Raw genomic sequence first — 27,928 nt, forward strand, 5'->3', positions numbered from 1 at the left:
ATTTTTTTTTCAGAAGGAAGGAAAAACTATAAGGACAAAAATGATGGATTATTGTTTTAAATTTAAGGACTTCTGATCTGTGAAAAATACCAAAGACCAAGATAATAGATAGAATGTGAAAAAAATCTTTGTCAAGTCAACATCAAAGTATTCAAATCTACATTAAAAAGAGCCTTCATAAATTGAATCATAGAAACATTTGGAAAAAGCATTAATAGGCAATTTACAGAAAAATAGAAACCCCAAATTCTAAAAATATTAGACAGTGAGCAAAGTCATTTTAGGTTAAGGAAAAAATAAAAATTAGATATCAGTTTATATATATTTTCCTGACCAAAAAGTATTAGGAAAATACCAATGTTCACTAGGGTATGAGGACATAGGAACCTCCGTGCACAGTTAGGAGTGTATGCTAGACATCCATCATGGAAAATGATCTGGAATAATTGGTCAAGTTAAATATGTGCATACCCTCAGACTCAAAATTTTTACCCCTACTATAGCACCCTCAGAGAAGGCAATGGCACCCCACTCCAGTACTCTTGCCTGGAAAATCCCATGGATGGAGGAGCCTGGTAGGCTGCAGTCCATGGGGTCACTGAGAGTTGGACATGACTGAGAGACTTCACTTTCACTTTTCACTTTCATGCATTAGAGAAGGAAATGGCAACCCACTCCAGTGTTCTTGCCTGGAGAATCTCAGGGACAGCAGAGCCTGGTGGGCTACTATCTATGGGGTTGCACAGAGTCGGACACGACTGAATCGACTTAGCAGCAGCAGCAGCATAGCACCCTAGAAAATTTATCATTCTGAGTTATTTGCAGTAGAGATGAGCTGGAGGCAATCTGCTATTCATCACTAGGAAAGCATGTGGGTAAATCAGGATGGATGGACATCAGGGACCAGTGCTACTCAATGTGTGGTCCATGGACCAGCACCAGTCCCTGGACTCTCTGTTTCTACTCTATGATGGGGCAATGACAAAAAGTGAGATGGATCATATAAAACTATTACAGAATTTTAACAATGCTAAGAATTTTTTATTGCCATTTACAAGAATATTAAGCCACAACAGGTTAGAAATTTTACAAAGAAAATTATTCTTTACCCATATATACTTGATATATACCCATATATACTTGATAAACACGTCCATAAAGGTTTATGGACCTCTACAGGTCCATGAGCCCATCATGCCAGAGAACAGTTACGAAGGGTGAGGTAAGGGATAAAATGAGAATATGGAGATAAAGGGGAGCAAGGTCAGATATGTCAAGAATTCAAATATAGTCATTATTACTTAGGCAAATGGAGATTTCTAATTAAAATATAGAGTGCATACGAAAGCATAATTAAGTAAAAGCATATTTAAGCATATCTCACTTGTTCCTGAATTGATACGTTGATGAAATACCAATTACTCTGAATTCTGAGCATGTAGACAATGGTCCATGACCACTTCCCCAAACTATGGATGACAAGGTCTAAGTCCAGCCTTTAAAATCTAAGTCAATTATGTCATGAAAATTATTCTCTGACTTAACTGTGAAATTAAACACTGTACCATTTCAAGCTTCACAATTAGGTAAATGATCACAGTCCTCTTAACTTTCTCTGGTCTTTTTTCACACCTTTTCAGCTGATTCTTAATTTTGCCAGCCATGGAACAAAGCAATGGCACTAGAGTGACTGAATTCATTCTCCTGGGATTCGCTGGTCAGCACAAGTCTTGGCACGTCCTCTTCACAGTATTTCTGGTGATCTATGCGGCCACCCTGGTGGGTAACATTGGCATGATCCTCCTCATCAAGACTGACTCTTCCCTTCACACCCCCATGTACTTTTTCCTCCAAAACTTGGCTTTTGTTGATCTCTGCTACACCTCTGCCGTCACCCCTAAGATGTTGCAAAACCTTGTAGGAACAGAACAATCCATCTCATTCGTGGGATGTTTGGTGCAGTTACTGGTCTATGGGGCTTTTATAACGAGCGATTGCTACATCCTGGCGGCGATGGCAGTGGACCGTTACGTGGCCATCTGCGACCCTCTCCACTACCCAACACTCATGTCCCAGAGGGTCTGCATTCACCTGTTAGTTGGATCATACTTCATGGGTTTCCTAAATGCCTCTGTAAATGTAGGTTTTATTTTCTCACTGAGCTTTTGCAAATCCAATAAAATTAACCACTTTTTCTGTGATGCACCCCCAATTCTGGCCCTCTCATGCTCCAATGTTTACTTCAGCGTCATGATGTTAACAGTCTGTGTGGGGTTTAACTTGACATTCACCGTGTCCGTTGTCATCTTTTCCTACATATTTATCCTGGCTGCCATCCTGAAGATCTCTTCTGCTGCAGGGCGGAAGAAAGCCTTCTCCACGTGTGCTTCCCACCTGACCGCTGTCACCATTTTCTATGGGACGCTCTCTTACATGTATCTGCACCATCGTGCCACAGAGTCTCAAGAGCAAGAAAAAATGGCTTCTGTGTTTTATGGGGTTATGATCCCCATGTTAAACCCCCTCATCTACAGCCTGAGGAACCAAGATGTGAGAGAAGCCCTAAAAGAAGTTGGAAAAAAGTGTTTCTAGTTTTAACACCAATAACTAACTCAACAGGGTTCAACAAGTAAAGCAACATTTCTCAGCAGCAGAAGATGTATCAAGTGTTCATAAGATACAAAAGCATTCCTTAGTTGTATCAATAGTATCTGAAAAATATTGAAAAGCATCTCAAATGATTAATCAAGCTTCTAATTCATTATTTAGTAAATAAACCATTAAAATTTGAAATTTTGCTTTTCTAAAAACATCAAGAAATGAAAAGATATACCGCAAACTAGGAAAAATTATATATATGATGAAACTATATATATCATATAAATGATAAAATTATGTGCATATATCATATATATATGACAAAATCTCTCTGTTAAGAATATATAAAGAATACTTTTAACCCAATGATGAAACTGTTTATTTTTAAATGGGCAAATTGTGACAGTGAAAATCTCGGAGTAAGAGCTTCTGAAAATCCATTCCTCCATAAAAGCAGCTAGGATGCTGGTGTGCACACACACACACACACACACACACACACATACACACACAACAATCAAATTTTTCAGAACTCTGGAAATTAAAAAAAGGCTTGCAGCAGTCCAGGGAGCTTTTATTTACAAAACACAATTTAGGCTTAGTATGAATGCCACCCTTAGAGGCGCTTTAATGTGCCCTATTCTCATCCTCTCCCTTCCCATCTCTTGGGAAGCCCTAAAAACCAACAGCTGGAAGTCAGATTGGAAGGCAGCAGCCTGGCAACCAGCTGGAGCAGATCAGGGCTGGGGCTCTTTGAAAGCCCCCTTCATGGAGCACTGTTATCCTCTGGCCCATATGGTGGCTCTCTGGAAGGCCCTGCTTGCCAGGCTATCATTATTTGCCCTGACTTGAAGCTCACTCAGTGCAAAGAGCCTTTTTTCTGGGGTCATTTGTCAAAAACGATCAGAGACAATTAACTGTTTAATCCTGCAACTGCCTGGGCTTCTCTGGCAGCTCGGCTGGTGAGGAATCCGCCTGCAATGCAGAAGACCCCAGTCTGATTCCTGGGTTAGGAAGATCCCCTGGAGAAAGTATAGAATTTACCTGGAGAACCCCCATGGACAGAGGAGCCTGGAGGGCTATAGCCCATGGGGTTGCAAAGAGTCAGACACAACTGAGTGACTAAGCTTAGCACACGGATATAGGCAAGAGTTAAGGCAAACAATAGGCAAATCCAAAAGGCTTAAAACAAAAAGCTCATGAATGGAGGGATTTTCCTGCTGTTCCAGTGGTTAAGAATCCACTTTGCAATGCAGGGAACACGGGTTCAATCCCTGATCAGGGAACTAAGATTCCACATGCCAAAGAGCAACTAGGCCCACTTGCTGTAACTACTGACCCCATGCTAGAGAGGCCATCCACAATAACAAAAGATCCCACAAGCTACAACTAAGACCTTCTAAATAAATAATTTTTTTAAAAAAACACCTCATGCATGAAATAGCCATAAGGGTACTTCAAAGTTCCACAGTCTTGAGAATCTAGATCTAGAGCATCAGGAGGGGCTGCATGCTTGTTCAAAATTGAACTAAGATAGTCTTAAGCTGTCACTCTGGGTAATCTTGAGGATATACTCAAGCAGGAGGTGAAGGCTAGGATGGAGTTGTAATCTGCCTGGAAGAGAGTTGAGGGCATACCCAACACACAGTCAGAGATCCCTGCAAAGTCTGAGACACTTGTTGGTTCCAGGCTTTTAAATAAATCACTTGCTAATCATTATGTGACTGCTAAATTAGAGGTTTCCCTGGTGGCTCAGATGGTAAAGAATCTACCTGCAATATAGGAGACCTGGATTTGATCCCTGGGTCAAGAATACCATCTGGAGAAGGGAATGGCAACCCACTCCAGTATTCTTGGCTGAAGAATCCTATGGACAGAGGAGCCTGGAGGGCTACAGTCCATGGGCTCACAAAGAGTTGAAGCAACTAAAACTTTTACTTTCACACTTTGAAGCTGAGCAGGAACTTCAGTGGCCACACATGATGAAGAATACACATTTAACAGGATCAACTCAAAAAAGTCACCATCACAGAGAAAACAGTCCATAGAAACCATCCCTGAAAAGCACAGGCATTAGAATTACTATATAAGACTTTAAACTGAACATGATTCTCTGGGGCCTGAGTGCACCATCTTTCTAGTCTGCTGGCTTTCTGAATAAACTCTTCCTTGTCCCAAAAACTTGTTTCTCGATTTTTTGCCCTATGGTGCTGTAAGCAGTACAAGCTTGGACTAGGTAACAACTTTGGGAGAGCCTTCCACGGGCTTTGCTGCTTGTGGCCAGCTGCCCCCAACCCCCTTGCCACTCTGGTTGGGAGATTTCTGTGTAAGGCCCTAGTAACTGCTGATACCACTCGTCACTTCAAAATTCCCCAAAGTGGCACCAGCTGTACCAGCACTTGGCAGTTGGAGTAAGGAATCAACACTGGGGAGAGGACAAACTCCCTTCAGTGGGATTAAGGTACCTGCCAAGATGTTCCACTTCAAGGCCCACAACTGCTGCAGATGTTAGAGAGATCCTTGAGGAGGAGTCTCCCTGTGTCCTTAAAGAGATCAAGCCCTGAGTCTTTGGAGTGGGAGCACTGACTCTAAGACCCTAGACCACCAGAGAATGAACCCCACGAATTATCAGATACTGAGAACTCACACAAGGGAAACCACTAGAATCTAAGACTCGGCATCACCCAAACACCTCATCTAAACAACAAACAAAAACAAAAACCCAACCATCACCAGATAAGATTACCACATCACCCAGCCTTGCCCATCAGAGGAAAAACAAACAAACAAAAAGCAAACAAACAACAACAAAAACTCAACAAAAATCTCACACTATATGAAGCTTAAACAAATAACTGGACCAACTGCAGGAGGGCAGAAACCAAAAGGAAGAAAAAATTCAACCTTGAAGCCTGGGAAAAAGAGAACTGAAGCACAATAAGGTAAAAAAATAATAACAATAATGAAACAGCAGAGAAATACTACACAAATGGAAAAAAAAAAAACCTAGAAACACAGAAACCCAAATAAATGAAGAAGAAATAGGCAAACTACCTGAAAAAAAAATTCAGAATAATGATAGTAAAGATGATTGAAAACAATATGGAAAAAATGCAAGAATCAATTAACAAAGACCTAGAAGACTTAAAGAATAAACATACAGAGACAAACAACACAATTACTGAAATTAAAAGTACTCTAGAAGGAATCAATAGCAGAATATCTGAAGATATTAAGATAAAATGGTAGAAATAATTTCTGAAGAGCAGAATAAAATACAAAGAATGAAAAGAACTGAGCATAGTTTCAGAGACCTCTGGGACAATATCAAATGCCCCAACATTTAATTACAGTGGTCCCAGAAGAAGAAGAGAAAAAGAAAGAGTATGAGAAAATTTCTGAAGAGATTACAGTTGAAATTTTCCCCAACATGGAAAAGGAAATAGTCAGTCAAGTTCAAGAAGTGCAAAGAGTCCCGTACAGGATAAACAGAAGGAGAAACACACCAAGACTAATCAAACTAACAAAGACTAAACACAGGAAAGAATATTAAAACCAGCAAGGGAAAAGCAACAAGTAACATACAAGGGAAACCCCATACGTTTAACACCTGGTCTTTCAGCAGAAACTGCAGGCCAGAAGGGAATAAAATAAAATAATGAAAGGGGAAAATCTACACCCAAGATTGCTGTACCTGGCAAGGATCCCATTCAAAATTGATGGAGAAATGAAAAGCTTTTCACACAAGCAGAACTTAAGAGAATTCAATACCACTAAACCAGCTTTACAACAAATGTTAAAGGGACTTATATAGTCAAGAAACACAAGAGAAGAGATCTACAAAATCAACCCCAAACAATTAAGAAAATGGCAATAGGAACATATCTATAAATAATTAATTTAAATGTAACTGGATTAAATACTCCAACCAAAAGACACAAGCAGGCTGAATGGATACAAAAACAAGACCCATATACGTGCTGTCTACAAGAAACCCACCTCAGACCTCAAGACACATATAGACCGAAAATGAGAGGATGGAAAAATATATTCCATGCAAATGGGAAGCAAAAGAAGCTGGAGTAGCAATCCTCATATCAGACAAAATAGACCTTAAAATAAAGAAGATTGCAAGTGATAAGGAAGGATACTACCTAATGATCAAGGCATCAGTCCAAGAGGAAGACATAACAATTGTAAATATCTGTGCACCCAACATAGGAGCACCTCAGTACATAAGACAAACACAAACAAATATAAAAGGAGAAACTGACAGTAACACAATAATAGGAGGAGACTTTAGCACCCCACTCACACCATGGACAGATCATCAAAACAGAAAATTCATAAGGAAACACAAGTCTTAAAAGATACGTTAGATGAGATGGATCTCATTGATACCTTCAGGACAGTCCATCCAAATGCAGAAGAATACACCTTCTTCTCAAATGCACATGGAACATTCTTCAGGATAGACCACATCTTGAGTCATAAATCAAACCTCAGTAAATTTAAGAAAGTTGAAACTGTGTCAAGCATCTTCTCCCACTACAAAGCTATGAGACTAGATATCAATTACAAAAAAAAAAAATAAATAACTGTAAAAACCACAAACACATGCAGGCTAAACAATACATTTCTAAACAACCAACAGGTTACTGAAGAAATCAAAAAGGGAAATCAAAATATTTCTAGAAACAATGGCAATAAAAGCAGGACAACTCAAAACCTATGGGATGCAACAAAAGAAGTTCCCAGAGGGAAGTTTATAACAGTACAATCCTACCTCAAGAAACAAGAAAGAGATCAAATATACAACCAAACTTTACACCTAAAGCAACTGGAAAACGAAGACCAGGAAAACCCCAAAATTAGTAGAAGAAAATAAATCATAAGTATCAGAGCAGAAAGAAGAGAAAAAGAAATGAAAGAAACAATAGTAAAGATTAATGAAACTAAAAGCTGGTTCTTGGAGAAGATAAACAAAATTGACAGACCTTTAGCCAGACTCATCAAGTGAAAAAGAGAGACGAGTCAAGTCAACATTATTAGAAACGAAAAAGGAGAGGTTACAACAGACAATGCAGAAATACAAAGGATTATGAGACTATTATGAACAATTATATGGCAATAAAATGGATAACTTCTAAGAAATGGACAGATTCTTAGAAAAGTTCAATTTTCCAAGACTGAACCAGGAAGAAATAGAAATTATGAACAACCCAAATATGAGCACTGAAATTGAAGCTGTGATCAAAAATCTCCCAAAAAACAAAAGCCCAGGACCAGATGGCTTCACAGGAGAATTCTATCAAACATTTATCCTTTTAAAACTCTTTCAAAAAACTGCAGAGGAAGGAACCCTTCCAAACTCATTCTAAGAGGCCATCATCACCCTGATACCAAAACCGGACAAAGACAAAACAAAATAAGAAAACTGCAGGCCAATATCACTGATGAAGATAGATGCAAAAATCCTCAACAAAATTTTAGCAAACAGAATTCAGCAACACATCAAAAAGCTCATACACCATGATCAAGTTGGGTTTATTCCAGGGATGCAAGGATTCTTCAGTATATGCAAATCAATCAATGCGATATACCAAATTAACAAATTGAAAGGTAAAAACCATATGATAATCACAACAGTTGCAGAAAAAGCCTTTGACAAAATTCAGCACCCATTTATGATTAAAACTCTCAAAAAAATGGGCACAGAAGGAACCTACATCAACATAGTAAAGGCCATATATGATAAGCCCACAGCAAACATTCTCAACGGTGAAAAACAAAAAGCATTCCCCCTAAGATTAGGAAAAAGACAAGGGTGTCCACTTTCACCACTATTATTCAGCATAGTTCTGGAAGTCTTAGCTACAGCAATCAGAGAAGAAAAAGAAATAAAAGGAATCCAGATTGGAAAAGAAGTAAAGCTCTCACTGTTTGCAGATGACATGATACTGTACATAGAAAACCCTAAAGATAGAATCAGAAAATTACTAGAGCTCATCAGTGAATTTAGCAAAGTTGCAGATACTAAATCAATGCACAGAAATCACTTGCATTTCTATATACTAAAAATGAAAAATCAGAAAGAGAAATTAAGGAATCAATCCCATTCACCATTGCAACAAAAAGAATTAAACATCTAGGAATAAACTTGCCTAAGGCGACAAAAGTACTGTACACAGAAAATTATAAGACACTAATGAAAGAAATCAAATATGACACAAACAGATGGAGAAATAGTCCATGTTCTTGGGTAGGAAGAATCAGTATTGTGAAAATGACCTCACTACCAAAGGCAATCTACAGACTCAATGCAATCCTATCAAATTACCAATGGCATTTTTCACAGAACTAGAACAAAAAATTTCACAGTTCATATGGGAACACAAAAGACCGTGGATAGCCAAAGCAATCTTAAGAAAGCAGAATGGAGCTGGAGGAATCAAAGCTACAGTCATCAAGGCAGCATGGCACTGGAACAAAAACAGAAATATAGACCAATGGAGCAAGACAGAAAGCCCAGAAATAAACACACACACCTATGGGTACCTTATTTTTGACAAAAGAGGCAATATACAATGGGGCAAACACAGCCTCTTCAATAAATGGTGCTGGGAAAACTGAACAGCTACTTGTAAAAGAATGAAATTAGAACACTTCCTAACACCATAGACAAAGATAAACTCAAAATTGGTTAAAGACTTAAATGTAAGACCAGAAACGATAAAACTTTTAGAGGAAAACATAGGCAGAACTCTCGATGACATAAATCAGAGCAAGATCCTCTACGACCCACCTCCTACAGTAATGGAAATAAAAAACAGAGTAAACAAATTTAAACTTAAAAGCTTTTGCCAGCAAAGGAAACTATAAGCAAGGTGAAAAGACAATCCACAGAAAGTTGAGAAAATAAAAGAAACAGCTGACAAAGGACCTTTGAGTCAGCTCCAATGAGGTGGATGAACCTAGAATCTATTATACAGAATGAAGTAAGTCAGAAAGAGACAGATAAATATCATCTTCTAATGCATATATAGGGGATATAGAAAAACAGTACTTAAGAATTTATTTACAGGGCAGCAATAGAAAAACAAACATAGCGAATAGATATATGGAAATGGGGAGAGGGGAGGAGAGGGTGAGATGTATGGAGAGAGTAACAGGGAAACTCACATTACCATATGTAAAATAGACAGCCAACGGGAATTTGCTGTATGGCTCAGAAAAGTCAAACAGGGGCTCTTTGTCAACCTAGAGGGGCAGAATGGGGAGTGAGATGGGAAGGAGGTTCAAAAGAGAGGGGATATATGTATACCTATGGTTGATTCATGTTGAGGTTTGACAGAAAAGAAAACTCTGTAAGGCAATTATCTTTCAATTAAAAAATAAATAAATCAGAAAAGACTTTATCAACTATCTTTATGCCAATAAAAAGGTAATTTATTATGAAAAAAGCATAAAACAATATCAGACAGTGAAAAAAAGTCGAAAATCTATATAGAAGGTCCTTAAGAAAATAGAGGCCCCAAAACCACCAGAACTAACAGAAGTCTAATGCATAGAATGTCTCTGCATATGGAACATTTCTCCAGTATAAACCGTACGTTAGACCACAGAACATATGTCAATGAATTTTGAAAGACTGAAATCACACAAAGTCTTATCACTGACCACAATGGAAAGAAACTAGAAATCAAAACAGAAGAAAAACTGGAACACTCACAAGTGAGTCAAAGTCGCTCAGTCATGTCTGACTCTTTGTGACCCCATGGACTATGGAATTCTCCAGGCCAGAACACTGGAGTGGGTAGCCTTTCCCTTCTCCAGAGGATCTTCCAAACCCAGGAATCTAACCAGGGTCTCCTGCGTTGCAGGCGAATTCTTTACCAACTGAGCTATCAGGGGAGCTCTATGTAGCAATTCAGCAACACAATCTAACCACCAGGTAAAAGAAGAAATCAAAGGGAAATTTAAAAATTCTCTAATGATGAGTGTGTTGAGTGAAAACAAAAACACGATATAACAAAACGTATGGAATGCAGTGAAAGCTGCACTCAGAGGGAAATTTACAGCTGTGAATGTCACATTAACAATGAAGAAATATCCCGTCAATAATCAAGTATTATACCATTGCTTGTGTGAGTGCTAAGTTGCTCCAGTCATGTCCAACTCTTTGTGACCCTATGGAGTGTAGCCTGCCTGGCTCCTCTGTCCATGGGATTTTCCAGGCAAGAACACTGTTAAGGAGCTAAAAAATAAAAGAAGCAAATGAAACTCAAGGCCAACATGAAGGAAATAATAAATGCTTGTCACATGACCCATCAATTCCACTCCGTATTTATCCACAAGAAGTGAAGACATATGTTCAAAACATAAAAATGTTCTTAATCATCTTTATTCATAATATCCAAGTATGGAAGCAAGAAAAATGTTCATTAAGTGGTGAATTAAATACATAAACAAATTGTAGAATATTAATTCAATGGAATACAATACAGCAATAGAAATTAATGAATTATGAATACCTACAACACCACAGCTAAATCTGAAATCATATCTATGGTTTCCTGTAAAAGAGTTAATGACTGGGGAAAAGCATGAGATTTTTTTCATGATGAAAACTTCTTTTATTTTTAGTCTGGTAATAATCTCGTGGATATATACTTTCTAAACTCAAAAAAAAAGACCTTAAAATGAGTATGCTTTATTGTATGTAAATCATGCCTCAACAAAGATGATTTTGCAAAATATATTTATTTTTAAATAACATGACTCTTTTCTAGAAAACCCAGAGAATCAACTGTTATAAACAACAGGGAAATTCAGCAAGAAGTCTAGTTAAAAGTTGCTCCACAAAAAGTAATAATAATGCTTAAAACAATAAATTATGGAAGAACATAAATTTCTCCTTGGAAAGACCCAAAAATAAACTTAAAAAGAAATGAAAAACAGCTCATGAAGAAATCTATAAAAAGCAGACTTCACCAAATTGAAATATTCTCCCATTCCTTGGCAGATCCTCATATGTTAATACAAATTTGATATGAACCCAATAAATAAACAAATAGAATATTTTGTTGAATGGTAGTAAATTGTAAACTGATTCTGCATTTTGTGTGAAGAAAATGACAAACACTGGTGGTCAAAAATTTAGGGGCTATAAAAAAAATAATAAGGCAAAAATAACCCAGCCAGCTACTGAGACATTATGGAGCTATAATAAAATGATGTGGTACTGAAACATGGGGAGACTGGAAGATCGATACAACAGATATGAAAGGCCAGGAATAGGTCCAAATCCATAAGATAAATTATTATGTGACAGTGGTGATACTGCAGCTATGTCATATAATCGATCATGCCATAAATAGTATTTTAAATGACTAGATATTTGGGGTGAGTAAAACTGGAAACATCTCACATGCTACATAAAAATAAATTTTAAATAGTTTGATTATTTACATTTTAAAGACAATTAAAGGGAATGTTTAATTTTTTAAACCTTGGAGTGAAAGCCTTTATAAACATGACTCAAAACGCAAAGTAAACTTGTTCTACGAGATTCCGTTTTCTCATAGCAAAGCACCCCATTAGCAAAGCAAAACAATGAGTATTGGGACATACATATTTGCAGTTCTTACAAGGAAGGGTACTTGACTCAAAATATCAGTATAAAATCAAACAAAATACTTTATCAAGAGGGCAGCATAGGTAAACAGATAATTCACAGAACAAGAAATGTTACTTTTTCGTGAACATGTGGAAAGATGCTCAACTTGACTCAGAAGAAAAAGACAAACTGAGACGTACTGTTTTCATCTATCTGGTGACAAAGTGTATAAAAGTTTCTCAGCATTGGGTTGGATATCTAGAGAAATACCCTGGATTTTCTAGAAGTGATTTTAATTGATAGCACCTCCTTCTGGAGGGCAGTTGGATAATAACTACCCAGAGACTCAGAGATTCCTCGCTTAAATACCTTCGGGTCCTAAAGGTATATTCAGAATTATGCACACTAGTACATTTATTATAGCATTGTTTTTATTAGTAGGGTTGGAAACCATATTTGTCTGCCAATCGTGCGTGACAGTGGTCTGAATAAATTAAGGAATGCTGCTATTCCATGAAATACAATCATGAAAAAGAGTGAGATTTGACGATAGAGGATGAGATGGCTGGAGGGCATCACCAACTCAACGGACATGAGTTTGAGCAAGTTCCAGGAGATGGTGAAGGACAGAGAAGCCTGGCGTGCTGCTGTCCATGGGGTCGCAGAGAGCTGGACACGACTGAGTGGCTGAATAAGAGCAACACCTGGTTACTCAGGGGTATTAAGTGAGTATGCACTGAAAACGATGTGTGTATGTTGCCACTTGTGTGAGCGAAGATAAAGAACACAAATATTAACATGTTTACAAGTGTAATGCAATGTTTGTATCTGGAAATATGACAGAAGAATTTAACAGTGGTGATCTTCAGAGAGGCAAACTAGAGATTGGGAATCAAGGGGTAGAAGGAGACTCGGCTCTCACTCTATGCACTTTTACACACCTGAATTATTAACCGTGTGGACCAGGTGGTTTACCACCACGCCCGCCCCACCACACACACACACACACACACACACACACACACACACACACACACACAAGGCAAGGAGACAGGAGGAGGGAGGCAGGAAGAAAGGAAAAACGAAAGAAGCAGGGAGGAAGGAAGGAACAAAGGGGAAAAAAGGAGTGGGGAGGATGAAGACGAGGAGGAGAGGGAGGCAGAGAAGCAAAATAAAAAGCAATTTGTCAGAAGCAGGACAACCTTCAAAAACAAAAGCAAACAGTCCCTGCTGGCAGGAACACACAATGGATCTGTCCCCTCTGGAAAACTGAACTTTTCTTCAGCAGAAAATAGCTATTAAACACTGTTTTCCCATTTTCTCCACTGAGATGGAAAGCTCAGTGTCAGAACCTCAGGCTCCCGAGGGATGTAGCATTAATCCCCTAAGCCCCAGCTAGAAACTCCCTGATGGGAAGGAACCACACAGAGAGACTTGGTGAGCCGTCAGCCTCCACCAGTTGCAGGAAGAGAATCTGGAGGCTGCTCTTAAGTAAGTAAAGCCACGTAATTTCCGTTTTTCAGCATCAGCTGCATATCATTGCTGTGTGTCCAGGAAGTGACCGAGAAAAGGGTCAGGGCCAAAGTTCCATGTGCCCCAGGACCAGGATGAATAGACTGGAAATGGAGTGAGGGAACTCAGTTGCCTGGATAAGGACATCAGTGATTAAATAATGAAATAACTCGATCGATCAATAGGTCAGTCAGTCAGTATTTACACCCTTAATGTATTATTTGCATGTGTTATGATGGCTACTTGATGAACACTAATTCAATACCTGCCCATTTGCTGGGAAGTTTACATAAATTTACTTATTGATCTTCACGATTCTGCAAAACAGGCTTCACTTTTTCCCCTTCACTTTCATGAAGTTTTGTTTTGAAATAAGCATGCATTTACAAAAAGTTTCAAAGATAGTACCGAGAGGTCCCGTGTGTTCTTTACCAAGTTTTCCTTCCAAGGCTGTATCTTACATAACTATAGTATGACATCGAACCAGGATTTTTATATTGGTATATGTGACTTTGTGTGTACAGCTCTATGCCATTTGATCACATCTGCAGATCTGTGTTACGACCACTACTATCAAGATGTGGATATACCCTATGTCAGATTCCAATAGACCTCCCTCATGCTTCACCTTGTAATCACATCAATCCCCTCCTGATACCACTCTGACAATCTGTTCTCCATCGCTATAATGTCATTTTGAAAATATTATAAAAGGAAACATCTGATGCTATGTGACCTTCGTTAAGATTGGCTCTCTTTCTCTTAGCATAATGCTTTTGGCATTCATCCAGTTGCTTGAGAGTGTCAGCAATCCACGTCTCTTTATTGATGAGCAATATTTCACAGTGTGGATGTACCACCATTTCTTTAACCAGTCACCTATTGGAGGACAGTTTGGTTGTTTACAGTTTGGGGTTATTACAAATGAAGCTGTTATGAAACAAGTTTTCGGTATCATCATCACTTTTATTTTAACCACTCCATTGGATGTGTAGTGATATCTCACTGTATTCTAAATTTGCATTTTCCTTTTGTCTGCTGATATTGGATATCTTTTCATGTGCTTACCTATCTGTTGTAGCCCTCTTTGGTGAATCACCTATGTCATTACCCACTTTTACTTTGTTTTGTTATTTTTTAATGTTGAGATTGACAGTTTTTTATACACTCTGGAAATGAGTCTTTTGTCAAAAACATTTTATCAGTTTGAGTGAATGTGGAAACCTTATTTCCCTTTGCATCTCTTTACTCTCTCTATTTGGAATGTGTTAATACTTGTCATAAATATTCCTTCCACATACATTGAGAACCACATTATACAGGGTCAAAGTTTTTATTTTAGCTGTCAAACATAGTTTATAAAACTTAAGAGAAGGTAAGTCTACTGTGTTTATCCATATCTTCGCTTTCCATGCTCTCTCTCATTTCTTTATATTCCAAGATTCTTCCTTTTAATTCAATTAAAAGAAAGAGTTAAATGGATAGGAAAACATGATGGAACTGTATGCTCTGTATCATTTCAAAGAAATGATATATGTTTGTTAAAAGAAAGGGGAAGATTTAGTGTGAAAACACTAATCAAAGGATTGAAAGGGTGGCTATATTGATATCACACAAAGTAGACTTTACAGCAAAGAAAACTGCCAAGGACAGTGAGAGATGTTATGTTGCGGTAACCGAGCCAGGGCAATGGCAATCCTAAAGGCACAGGCGCCGAGCTGGTTTGTCAGCAACTACTTCCAGAGTAAACACATCGCAATTATTCAAAAGAAAAATAGACCAAAGAAAGCGTGGATGTTTAGCTTCTTTTTGATCCGAGCTGTGTGTTTTAGCTCTTTGAATCAAAGAAGCATACTAAAGAAAAATAAATAAATGCAGCGTCTACATTTTCCTACATCTCATAAATCTCTTCATTCATTGATCTCCTCACTTGCTCGTTTATTCACGTATCCAGTTAACCACTGTTTGTAGAGGTAGGAACTTTCCCTAATGGCTGTGTTCTTGGAACCTACAATCTATGGGAAAATAGAAATCAACCAAAGATGTAGAAATAATCTTACAAATAATTACTAAAACTAATATAGATCCTAAGGAACAAGACCCGTGGCAGGAGGAAATGATACATTTGTGTGAAAACAATCCTGGAGGAAGAGTCATTCAAACTGAGACCACCGAAAAGTAAGAGCTGACAGTGGAAATGCTGATAGAAATAGAAAATGGGCCGCAGAGTATTTAAGGCAGGAGGAGGAACGTGCCAGGCCGGAGGAGCCAGAAATGGAGGAGAGCAGGAACAAGGGGAGTCAGGGGTGCTGGGTGCGTAATAGCAAGGAAACGAGAGATGTAAGATGCAGACAGGGAGGAAAGTGGAGCGAAACTGCACAGAATTCTACGGAAGTGTCAAGATTTTTGGATAAAAGAGTCTGTCTTTTGGTATATTGTAGTCTTTTAATAAAATTATATGGTGAGTAAAAGGAAGCAAAAATAAATAAAAATGTTTCTATGTGATCTTTCTAAGACATATTTATGAACCAGAAGCTAAGAACACAGCTTCGGGTCCATGGCCATTTCCCAAAAGGGTGTGTCAACTTCTCGAAGTCGGGGAGCTAGCTTCGGCCACCTGTATGTTAGCCTTTAAAGTCCAAGTAAATTATGCCATGGGAAATATGCTTTGATTCCACTGAAAAACCAAGCATTATGGCATTTCCAATTGCAAAATTAGTCTAAGAATCACAATGGCCTTCCCTTTCTCTGTTCTTCTTTCTTTGCCACTTTTTAACTGATATTTAATTTTGCCAGCCATGGAGCAGAACAATGGCACTTCAGTGACTGAATTCCTTCTCCTGGGATTCGCTGCTCAGCGCACGTCTTGGCACGTCCTCTTCACAGTATTTCTGGTGATCTATGCGGCCACCCTGGTGGGTAACATTGGCATGATCCTCCTCATCAAGACTGACTCTTCCCTTCACACCCCCATGTACTTTTTCCTCCAAAATTTGGCTTTTGTTGATCTTTGCTATGCCTCTGCTATCACGCCCAAAATGTTGCAGAATTTTGTGGGCACAAAACAATCCATCTCATTCATGGGATGTTTGGTGCAGTTACTGGTCTATGGGGCTTTTATAACAAGCGACAGCTACATCCTGGCGGCGATGGCAGTGGACCGTTACGTGGCCATCTGCGACCCTCTCCACTACCCAGCACTCATGTCCCGGAGGGTCTGCATTCAACTCTTGATTGGTTCTTACTTCATGGGTTTCCTAAATGCCTCTGTAAATGTAGGTTTTACTTTCTCACTGGACTTTTGCAAATCCAATAAAATTAACCACTTTTTCTGTGATGAGCCCCCAATTCTGGCCCTCTCATGCTCTGACATTTATTTCAACGTCATGGTGCTAGCAGCCTTTGTGGGGTTTAACTTGACGTTCACCGTGTCCGTCGTCATCTTTTCCTACATATTTATCCTGGCTGCCATCCTGAAGATCGCTTCTGCTGCAGGGCGGAAGAAAGCCTTCTCCACCTGTGCCTCCCACCTGACCGCTGTCACCATCTTCTGTGGGACACTCTCTTACATGTATCTGCACCATCGCACTGCAGAGTCTCAAGAGCAAGAAAAAATGGCTTCTGTGTTTTATGGGGTTGTGATCCCCATGTTAAACCCCCTCATCTACAGCCTGAGGAACCAAGAAGTGAGAGAAGCCCTTAAAGTGATAGGAAAAAAATACTTCAGGTGTAATCCTTGATTTCGGGTTCTCTACACCACACGAACAGTGCCAGTTTTTAAGAAATCAAAACAAAGAGCCAAACAACATAAAGTTGCTCAACTTATTAACATGGAAATTTAAAGTAACAGTAAGATAGCTGCCTTACCCCAATATGACTGGCAAAAATTGAAAAAGAATAACAATGCCTATTAATTGCTGTGATGTAAGGAAAAAGGATGCTCCCAGATACCATTATCTCACCACCATTTCCTGCCAATTTCTGCCCTGGGAGTAATTTCTCCTTCCATTGAACCCATAGTGCTTCTCTTGTTTCAATAAATATTATTTATTTATCACTTCTTATATAAATTATTTATTAAATATAAGATCTTCACTGTCAATTATAAGCAGTTGAAATACACTTTCTTTCATGACCTTTTAACATCTGGTATAGAGCCTTAGACGCAGTAGGTAGTCTATGAATATTGAATGGACGGATGGATGGATGAATAATGATTAAAAAAAATACTATGAACAGCTTTCTAACTGGAAGTTAGGTGAGGATATAGCCTACCCTTATGGTCTCTAAATAGCAGTCCGTGGCTAGCAGCATTCAATGACCAGGAAAAGCTTTTAAAGTGTCAATTACTACACTCCAGTCCTAGAGGTATCAATTCACTAATATCAGATGGAGCCCAATATCTTTAAGTATCTACATATATAGAATTGTAGATACTAGAATTGTAGATGCTTTAATTTCATGCTTCACTAGAAAGCTCCCCTCGTCCAAGGTAAGGAGCAGCGGCTGTGCTTTGCTGGAGCAGCCGTGAAGAGATACCTCACACCCAAGGTAAGAGAAACCCAAGTAAGATGGTAGGTGTTGCAAGAGGGCATCAGAGGGTAGACAGACCATACTCACAGAAAACTAGTCAATCTAATCATACTAGGACCACAGCCTTGTCTAACTCAATGAAACCAAGCCATGCCCATGGGGCAACCCAAGATGGGTGGGTCATGGTGGAGAGGTCTGACAGAATGTGGTCCACTGGAGAAGGAAATGGCAAACTACTTCAGTATTCTTGTCTTGAGAACCCCAGGAACAGTATGAAAAGGCAAGATGATAGGATACTGAAAGAGGAACTCCCAAGGTCGGTAGGTGCCCAATATGCTCCTGGAGATGAGTGGAGAAATAACTCCAGAAACAATGAAGGGATGGAGCCAAAGCAAAAACAATACCCAGCTGTGGATGTGACTGGTGATAGAAGCAAGGTCCGATGCTGTAAAGAGCAATATTGCATAGGAACCTGGAATGTCAGGTCCATGAATCAAGGCAAATTGGAAGTGGTCAAACAGGAGATGGCAAGAGTGAACATCGACATTCTAGGAATCAGTGAACTAAAATGGACTGGAATGGGTGAATTTAATTCAGATGACCATTATATATACTACTGCAGGCAGGAATCCCTCAGAAGAAATGGAGTAGCCATCATGGTCAACAAAAGAGTCCAAAATGCAGTACTTGGATGCAACCTCATAAACGACAGAATGATATCTGTTCATCTCCAAGGCAAACCTTTCAATATCACAGTTATCCAAGTCTATGCCCCAATCAGTAACACTGAAGAAACTGAAGTTGAACAGTTTTATGAAGACCTACAAGACCTCTTAGAACTAACACGAGAAAAAGATGTCCTTTTCATTATAGGGGACTGGAATGCAAAAGTAGGAAGTCAAGAAACACCTAGAGTAACACGCAAATTTGGCCTTGGAATGCGGAATGAAGCAGGGCAAAGACTAATAGAGTTTTGCCCAGAACATGCACTGGTCATAGCAAACACCCTCTTCCAACAACACAAGAGAAGACTCTGCACATGGACATTACCAGATGGTCAACACCGAAAGCAGATTGATTATATTCTTTGCAGCCAAAGATGGAGAAGCTCTATACAGTCAACAAAAACAAGACCGGGAGTTGACTGTGGCTCAGATCGTGAACTCCTTATTACCAAATTCAGAAAGAAATTGAAGAAAGCAGGGAAAACCGCTAGACCATTCAGGTATGACCTAAATCAAATCCCTTCTGATTATACAGTGGAAGTGAGAAATAGATTTAAGGGCCTAGATCTGATAGATAGAGTGCCTGATGAACTATGGAATGAAGTTCATGACATTGTACAGGAGACAGGGATCAAGACCATCCCCATGGAAAAGAAATGCAAAAAAGCACAACGGCTGTCTGGGGAGGCCTTACAAATAGCTGAGAAAAGAAGAGAAGTGAAAAACAAAGGAGAAAAGGAAAGATATAAGCATCTGAATGCAGAGTTCCAAAGAACAGCAAGAAGAGATAAGAAAGCCTTCTTCAGTGATCAATGCAAAGAAATGGAGGAAAAGAACAGAATGGGAAAGACTAGAGATTTATTCAAGAAAACTAGAGATACCAAAGATGGGCTCAATAAAGGACAGAAATGGTCTGGACCTAACAGAAGCAGAAGATATTAAGAAGAGGTGGCAAGAATACACAGAAGAACTGTACAAAAAAGATCTTCATGACCCAGATAATCATGATGGTGTGATCACTAATCTAGAGCCAGACATCCTGGAATGTGAAGTAAAGTGGGCCTTAGAAAGCATTGCTATGAACAAAGCTAGTGGAGGTGATGGAATTCCAGTGGAGCTATTTCAAATCCTGAAATATGATGCTGTGAAAGTGCTGCACTCAATATGCCAGCAAATTTGGAAAACTCAGCAGTGGCCACAGGACTGGAAAAGGTCAGTTTTCCTTCCAATTCCAAAGAAAGGCAATGCCAAAAAATGCTCAAACTACCACACAATTGCACTCATCTCACATGCTAGTAAAGTAATGCTCAAAATTCTCCAAGCCAGGCTTCAGCAATATGTGAACCGTGAACTTCCTGATGTTCAAGCTGGTTTTAGAAAAGGCAGAGGAACCAGAGATCAAATTGCCAACATCTGCTGGATCATCGAAAAAGCAAGAGAGTTCCAGAAAAACATCTATTTCTGCTTTATTGACTATGCCAAAGCCTTTGACTCTGTGGATCACAATCAACTGTGGAAAATTCTGAGAGAGATGGGAATACCAGACCACCTGACCTGCCTCTTGAGAAATCTGTATGCAGGTCAGGAAGCAACAGTTAGAACTGGACATGGAACAACAGACTGGTTCCAAACAGGAAAAGGAGTGCGTCAAGGCTATATATTGTCACCCTGCTTATTTAACTTCTATGCAGAGTACATCATGAGAAACGCTGGGCTGGAAGAAGCACAAGGTGGAATCAAGATTGCCGGGAGAAATATCAATAACCTCAGATATGCAGATGACACCACCCTTATGGCAGAAAGTGAAGAAGAACTAAAAAGCCTCTTGATGAAAGTGAAAGTGGAGAGTGAAACAGTTGGCTTAAAGCTCAACATTCAGAAAATGAAGATCATGGCATCTGGTCCCATCACTTCATGGGAAATAGATGGGGAAACAGTGGAAATAGTGTCAGACTTTATTTTTGGGGGCTCCAAATCACTCCAGATGATGATTGCAGCCATGAAATTAAAAGACGCTTACTCCTTGGAAGGAAAGTTATGACCAACCTAGATAGCATATTCAAAAGCAGACACATTACTTTGCCAACTAAGGTCCGTCTAGTCAAAGCTATGGTCTTTCCTGTGGTCATGTATGGATGTGAGAGTTGGACTGTGAAGAAGGCTGAGCGCCGAAGAATTGATGCTTCTGAACTGTGGTGTTGGAGAAGACTCTTGAGAGTCCCTTGGACTGCAAGGAGATCCAACCAGTCCATTCTGAAGGAGATCAGCCCTGGGATTTCTTTGGAAGGAATGATGCTAAAGCTGAAGCTCCAGTACTTTGGCCACCTCATGCGAAGAGTTGACTCATTGGAAAAGACTCTGATGCTGGGAGGGATTGGGGGCAGGAGGAGAAGGGGACGACCGAGGATGAGATGGCTGGATGGCATCACCGACTCGATGGATGTGGGTCTGAGTGAACTCCAGTAGTTGGTGATGGACAGGGAGGCCTGGTGTGCTGTGATTCATGGGGTCACAAAGAGTTGGACACGACTGAGAGACTGAACTGAACTAGAAAGCAGTTTTTTTTTATTTAAATTTATTTATTTTAATTTAAGAGGACAGGATTTAGAATCTTTTGGAATGTGGTTTATGTCCCAACCATGCTGTTCCCCAGAAGTGTTTTTTTGGAAGTTAACTGATTTTTCAAGCCTTCTTTCTTCTAGTAACATGTATCTCATGAGATTTTTCAATGTGCTTATTCGCTTCTTTGTTAAGAACAGAAAAGATAATGCATATAAATTGTATTTCCTGGGACTCATAAATTCTAGATAAATGTTCAAAGTAATAAGTGATGTGTGTGTGTGTGTGTGTGTGTGTGTGTGTGTGTTCAGTTGCTCAGTTATGTCTGGTTCTTTGCAGTCCTATAGCGTATAGCCCACCAGGTTCTTCTGTCCATGGAATTTTCCAGGCAAGAATATTGGAATGGGTTGCCATTTCCTACTCCAATGAGTAGTAACAAGTACTTTCAACATGGGTATGACAGATAATACAAGAACAACTCATCACACACACACACACACACACAGAGTCGAAAAGAACTCTCTGAAGATTTGCAACATGAAAACTTTCCCCTCTGGGAAACTCCTCTCTCCTTCAGCAGAAAACTAATAAAGGTTTTTTCCTTTGATCCTGTCTCAGCACCTGTAGTCACAGACACTCAAGGGAACAAGTAGCAATCTCATAGACTTTAGATATGAACTCTCTCTATGGGGAATTCATCCGGTGGGTAGCCAGCCTGCCCTAGTCTGGGAAGAAAATCAAAAAACAGGTTGTATGTTTCCTATTTAGCTTTGCATAATTCTGGAATATGAGGACGAGAGTAAACTCTGTAGGATTAGTGCCAATACGCTAGCATAATTAACCCTAAGATTGAATAGAGCCATCTTATCATCAGCAAAAGAAACTATAAATGGAGAGAGAAAATTACTAATGGCATGGATAAATCATAGAATGTCCCTGAAGATGACAGCTAAAATATTAGCTAAAAATGTTCCCAACTGAACATAAACAACCCACACAGAATCTGAGCAATAAACACACAAGGCCATGACTGAGACCAGCCAAGACAGAAACAAGGGCCACCCTGTGAGTTTGTCTGAAATAAGAGTGAGATAAGCACTCTTAGCAACCAGAAAAACAGCTAAACGTCCCCCTTTTCCAAATGAAACGAGTAAATGCTCCTTCTTTACTCACTTTAATTTTCTCACCTCTTAGGTACAAATTACCAAAATATGCAATCACTGAATTCCTAAAAATAACTTCCTAAAGCCTTCTTAGACTCACCCAGCACAGGCCTAAACCTGCAAGAGGCCTTCCCAGGCTCCTCTTATCCAGCACTCTGGTCCCTCCCGGGACTATGTCTGTGCTTCTGCGGCTTGTTGGCCAGTGGGCATAGACAGCGTGAACTGCGGCAGGCTCGTCTACTATTTCTCTTGAACTTTACTCCTGCTGTTATCTGTTTTTGTTGCAAAAAGAAATTAATATGTGTCCATTTTTTTTAATTGAAGGATAATTGCTTTACAATATTGTGTTGGTTTCTGCCGTATGGCTTCCCTAGTGGCTCAGTCGGTAAAGAGTTTGCCTGCAATACAGGAGACCTGGGTTCAAGCCCTGGGTTGGGAAGATCCCCTGGAGAAGGGCAAGGCAACCCACTCCAGTATTCTTTTTGTTTTTTGTCTAAAAAAATGTAGTCACTTTTATAGAGGTATGATTCACATTCAGTAAAATGTGTACTTTGTACAAGTCAGTAATTCATGAGAAATGTATATTATTATGTGACCACCACCCAAATCAAAACATAAAATTGACATCACCCAAAAAAATTCCTTCCTGGTCCATTACAGTTAATCCTTTCCTATATGCGTATCCCCAGTCATCCTCTGATCTGATTCCCTCCATCACAGTTTGCTTTCTCTGGACTTTTTTTATCTTAATTGGAGTCTAATTTCTTTACAATATTGTGGTGGTTTTTGCCAACATTCACATGAATCAGCCACGGCTGCACATGTGTGCCCCATCCTGAGCCCCCTCCCGCCTCCCTCCCCATCTCATCCCTCAGGGTAATCCCAGTGCACCAGCCCTGAGCACCCTGACTCATACATGGGACCTGGACTGTGGGAGAAGGCGAGGATCGGATGATTTGAGAGAATAGCATTGAAACATGTATATTATCACATGTGAAATAGATCACCAGTCCAGTATTCTTGCCTGGAGAATTCCATGGACAGAGGAGCCTGGTGGGCTACAGTCCATGGGGCCACAAAGAGTCAGACATGACTGAGTAACTAACTTTAACTTTCTGCCATACAACAACACAAATTAGTCATAACTATATGTATATATATCCCCTCCAACTTGAGCCCACTTCAGACTCCCCATCCCATCCCTCTAGGTCATCACAGAGAGCCAGGCTGGGCTCCCTGTGTTACATAGCAGATTTCCAATGGCTATTTTTCATTATTTTTTAAATACAAGTGGTTAAAAAAAAAAGTTGTATTCAAAAGTGTTTTCAAAGTTAAAAAACCTTAGCCCTACTTCCAGCTCATCAACTTACTTAGGTTGTTCATATATCCTTCCAGGTGGTGTTCTCCTCATGTAAACACACACACAGAAATTTTTTAATTAAAAATCAGCTCACACTCTACTTGTTTTTCAGCAAAATGCTTTACTCACTTAACAGTATGTCATTAACATTTTCCCCAAGAATAATATAGATCTCTCTCATTCTTATTATGGAGAAGGCAATGGCACCCCACTCCAGTACTCTTGCCTGGAAAATCCCATGGATGGAAGAGCCTGGTAGGCTGCAGTCCACGGAGTCGCTAGGAGTCGGACACGACTGAGCGACTTCACTTTCACTTTTCACTTTCATGCATTGGAGAAGGCAATGGCAACCCACTCCAGTGTTCTTGCCTGGAGAATCCCGGGGACGGAGGAGCCTGGTGGGCTGCCGTCTATGGGGTCGCACAGGGTCGGACACGACTGAAGCAGCTTAGCAGCAGCATTCTTGTTACGTGTTTCATAAAGGTACAAACTATGAATTAGCTCTGATTTGTTTCAGTATCACCCTATCTATTGCCAAATTTTTGCTATTAAAAAAAAAAACTGTGATGCATAGAATCTTTGTGTTTCCAGTAAACTTTTCCCACCTTATCAAATAAGGTTATCAATCTGAGGTTGAGGGAACTTACAGGTCTATTAAACCACATATCTATTAAATATTAAATGGCAGTTCTAAGATTCAAATCTAGATTTTTCCAGCTTCAAAGCCTATCCATTTTTCATTGCAAGTAGTATAAGATAAAGCCTCAAAGTTGCTTTAAATACAATGTAATAGGATGCAATATAATTCGGACAATTTTAGAACATAGGTTTTATTCATCCAGTTAAAAGTCCCTTTCAAAACTCCCACTTCTGCTTGACATAGACTAACAGGAACTAGATTTATCCTCCTGCCGGAAACAAGAAAAGCTGGACAAAATATATGAAATACTAGTTTGCAAGACACTTTACATCAGGCAGTAAAAGACAGTGGTTCCTGAGAAGCTAAAAACAAATAAGCCCTAAAATTTCCCCAGCTCTCTGTTTTAAGTTCTTAGATGACGGTGCAGCAAGGGAAGACTCGGGAAATGTTTAGTGGACTTCCTAAAGGAAATGGAGCTAAAAATTTGGAGAGGGCAAGGCAACTAAAGTTTGCATAATAGAATGCTGAAGACAGTGAGTTGTACAGAGAAAGAACCCCGAGATCTGCAGAAGATCCCTCGTCAGTTACTTGTGAAAGTGCAAGTGTTGATTGCTTAGTCGTGTCCAACTCTGCGACCCCAGGGACTGCAGCCCCCCAGGTTCCTCAGTCCATGGAATTCTCCAGGCAAGAACCCTGGAGTGGGTAGCCATTCCCTTCTCCAGGGAATCTTCCTGACTCAGGATTAAACCCATATCTCCTACAAGCTGGTGGATTCTTTACCATTTGAGCCACCAGGGAAGACTATCAGTTACTTAGCTGAGTACTAATCAGTACACACACGAGGAAATAATTTGAAGGAGGGAAAGAAATACTGAATAGATTATAGATAACAGTGCTTGAAGCTCACACAAGGCTGGGAATGCCGTCTGTCCCCACCACCCGAGTGAAAGAATCTCAAGATTCATGATGCATTGCATTGGGTAGCGCACACAGAAAGGCCTTGCCTCAGGAGCCCTAAAATAAACCCTGCTCCTGTTACAACTAGCAAATCTGCAAAGCAAGACTCAGACGGAGGCAGCAATTTCCAAGCAACTTAGTGTTGCTCCAGAGCAAAGCTCAGAATATTTATAAGTATATGAGGTTTTATACATATATACTTTATTATATAGTACATTTTATACTTATACCGTATAAGTATATGAAAATACCTACAAACATGAGATTTTATATATATACTTTATGTATATAGGACATTTTATACTTATACCTATGTCTATGAAAATACTTACAAGTATATGAAGTTTTATGTATGTACTATATATATATATAGGACATTTTATACTTATACCATACAAGTATATGAAAATACCTAGTAACACACTTGTTAAAATTCACATGCCTGTTATCTAATAAAAAATTACCATACATGCCAAAAATCAGGAAAACATGCCATAAGGAGAAGAAAATTCAATTGTCAAAATCGACCAAAACTGCCAAAAATGTCAGAATTAGCCATCAAGGACATAGACACAATTATTCTAACTACTTTCCTTATGTTCAAACGAGACAAGTAGAGATGTGAAGGACAAGCTTGGAACCATAGTGTCTGATGATTTAAAAAAATCAATTGCATTGAATGGGATTAACTAGAGATTAGACATTCCAAAAGAAATGGCTAGTGATCTTGAAGACCTAGTAATTGAAACTATTCAAAATAAGAGAAAAGTGACTCAAAAAGATAAATGAACAACAGAGCAGAGAATCATGGAACACCTTTAAGAAGGCACATATATGTATAATTGGAATCCCTGAAGGACCAGAAAAACAGGTTTGGTATAAAAAAATTTTTTAATTAATACTGAAAATTTGAAATTTGATTAAATTATACAATGACACATTCAATAATCACAAAAAAAATCCCAAGCAAAAGAAACATGCAAAAACTACACCAAGAAACATCATAATCAAATTTTCTGAAACCAGAAATAAAGAGGAAATCTTAAATGCATCTAGAGGAAAAAAAGACACAGTATGAGCTATAGAATAAAACTAAGGATAAAAACAGACTTCCTCTCATAATCAATGCAAGTGAAAACTGGATCAACCACCATCTTAAAGTGCTTAAAGAAAAAAATGCTTTTATAATAGACTAAATAATTTCATATCCATCCTTTTTTGTAACACTCATGCACACCCATGAATCCTTTTGACTTTCAGTGAGCTGGAAAAGTGCCCATATAATGTTAAATCGCTTGTCACCTTTTATTTAAGTTCAGTTCAGTTCAGTTCAGTCGCTCAGTCATGTCCAACTCTTTGCGACCCCATGAATCACAGCACGCCAGGCCTCCCTGTCCATCACCAGCTCCCGGAGTTCACTCAGACTCACGTCCATCGAGTCCATGATGCCATCCAGCCATCTCATCTTCGGTTGTCCTCTTCTCCTCCTGCCCCCAATCCCTCCCAGCATCAGAGTCTTTTCCAATGAGTCAACTCTTCGCATCAGGTGGCCAAAGTACTGGAGTTTCAGCTTTAGCATCATTCCTTCCAAAGAAATCCCAGGGCTGATCTTCAGAATGGACTGGTTGGATCTCCTTGCAGTCCAAGGGACTCTCAAGAGGCTTCTGCAACACCACAGTTCAAAAGAATCAATTCTTCAGCGCTCGGCCTTCTTCACAGTCCAGGTCTCACATCCATACATGAGCACAGGAAAAACCATAGCCTTGACTAGACAAACCTTAGTCAGCAAAGTAATGTCTCTGCTTTTGAATATGCTATCTAGGTTGGTCATAACTTTCCTTCCAAGGAGTAAGCGTCTTTTAAGTTCATGGCTGCAGTCACCATCTGCAGTGATTTTGGAGCCCAAAAAAATGAAGTCTGACACTGTTTCCACTGTTTCCCCATCTATTTCCCATGAAGTGATGGGACCAGATGCCATGATCTTCGTTTGCTGAATGTTGAGCTTTAAGCCAACTGTTTCACTCTCCACTTTCACTTTCATCAAGAGGCTTTTTAGTTCTTCTTCACTTTCTGCCATAAGGGTGGTGTCATCTGCATATCTGAGGTTATTGATATTTCTCCCAGCAATCTTGACTCCAGCTTGTGTTTCTTCCAGTCCAGCATTTCTCATGATGTACTCTGCATAGAAGTTAAATAAGCAGGGTAACAATATACAGCCTTGACGTACTCCTTTTCCTATTTGGAACCATCTGTTGTTCCATG

General features: G+C 39.4%; 2 protein-coding genes across 2 annotated transcripts; both read left to right on the forward strand.

The window, feature by feature from the left end:
• Positions 1 to 1,662: 1,662 nt before the first annotated feature.
• LOC138420648 (olfactory receptor 5AK2-like) lies at positions 1,663 to 2,592 on the forward strand. Its single transcript, XM_069553965.1, has one exon. It carries the CDS (start codon positions 1,663 to 1,665, stop codon positions 2,590 to 2,592), a length of 930 nt encoding a protein of 309 aa, XP_069410066.1.
• A 13,935-nt stretch (positions 2,593 to 16,527) lies between these two features.
• LOC138420646 (olfactory receptor 5AK2-like) lies at positions 16,528 to 17,469 on the forward strand. Its single transcript, XM_069553962.1, has one exon. The coding sequence runs from the start codon at positions 16,528 to 16,530 to the stop codon at positions 17,467 to 17,469; it is 942 nt and encodes a 313-aa protein (XP_069410063.1).
• The last annotated feature ends 10,459 nt before the right edge of the window (positions 17,470 to 27,928 follow it).

The sequence above is a fragment of the Ovis canadensis genome, chromosome 15 (genome assembly GCF_042477335.2).
Source record: "Ovis canadensis isolate MfBH-ARS-UI-01 breed Bighorn chromosome 15, ARS-UI_OviCan_v2, whole genome shotgun sequence".
Lineage (NCBI taxonomy): Eukaryota > Metazoa > Chordata > Mammalia > Artiodactyla > Bovidae > Ovis > Ovis canadensis.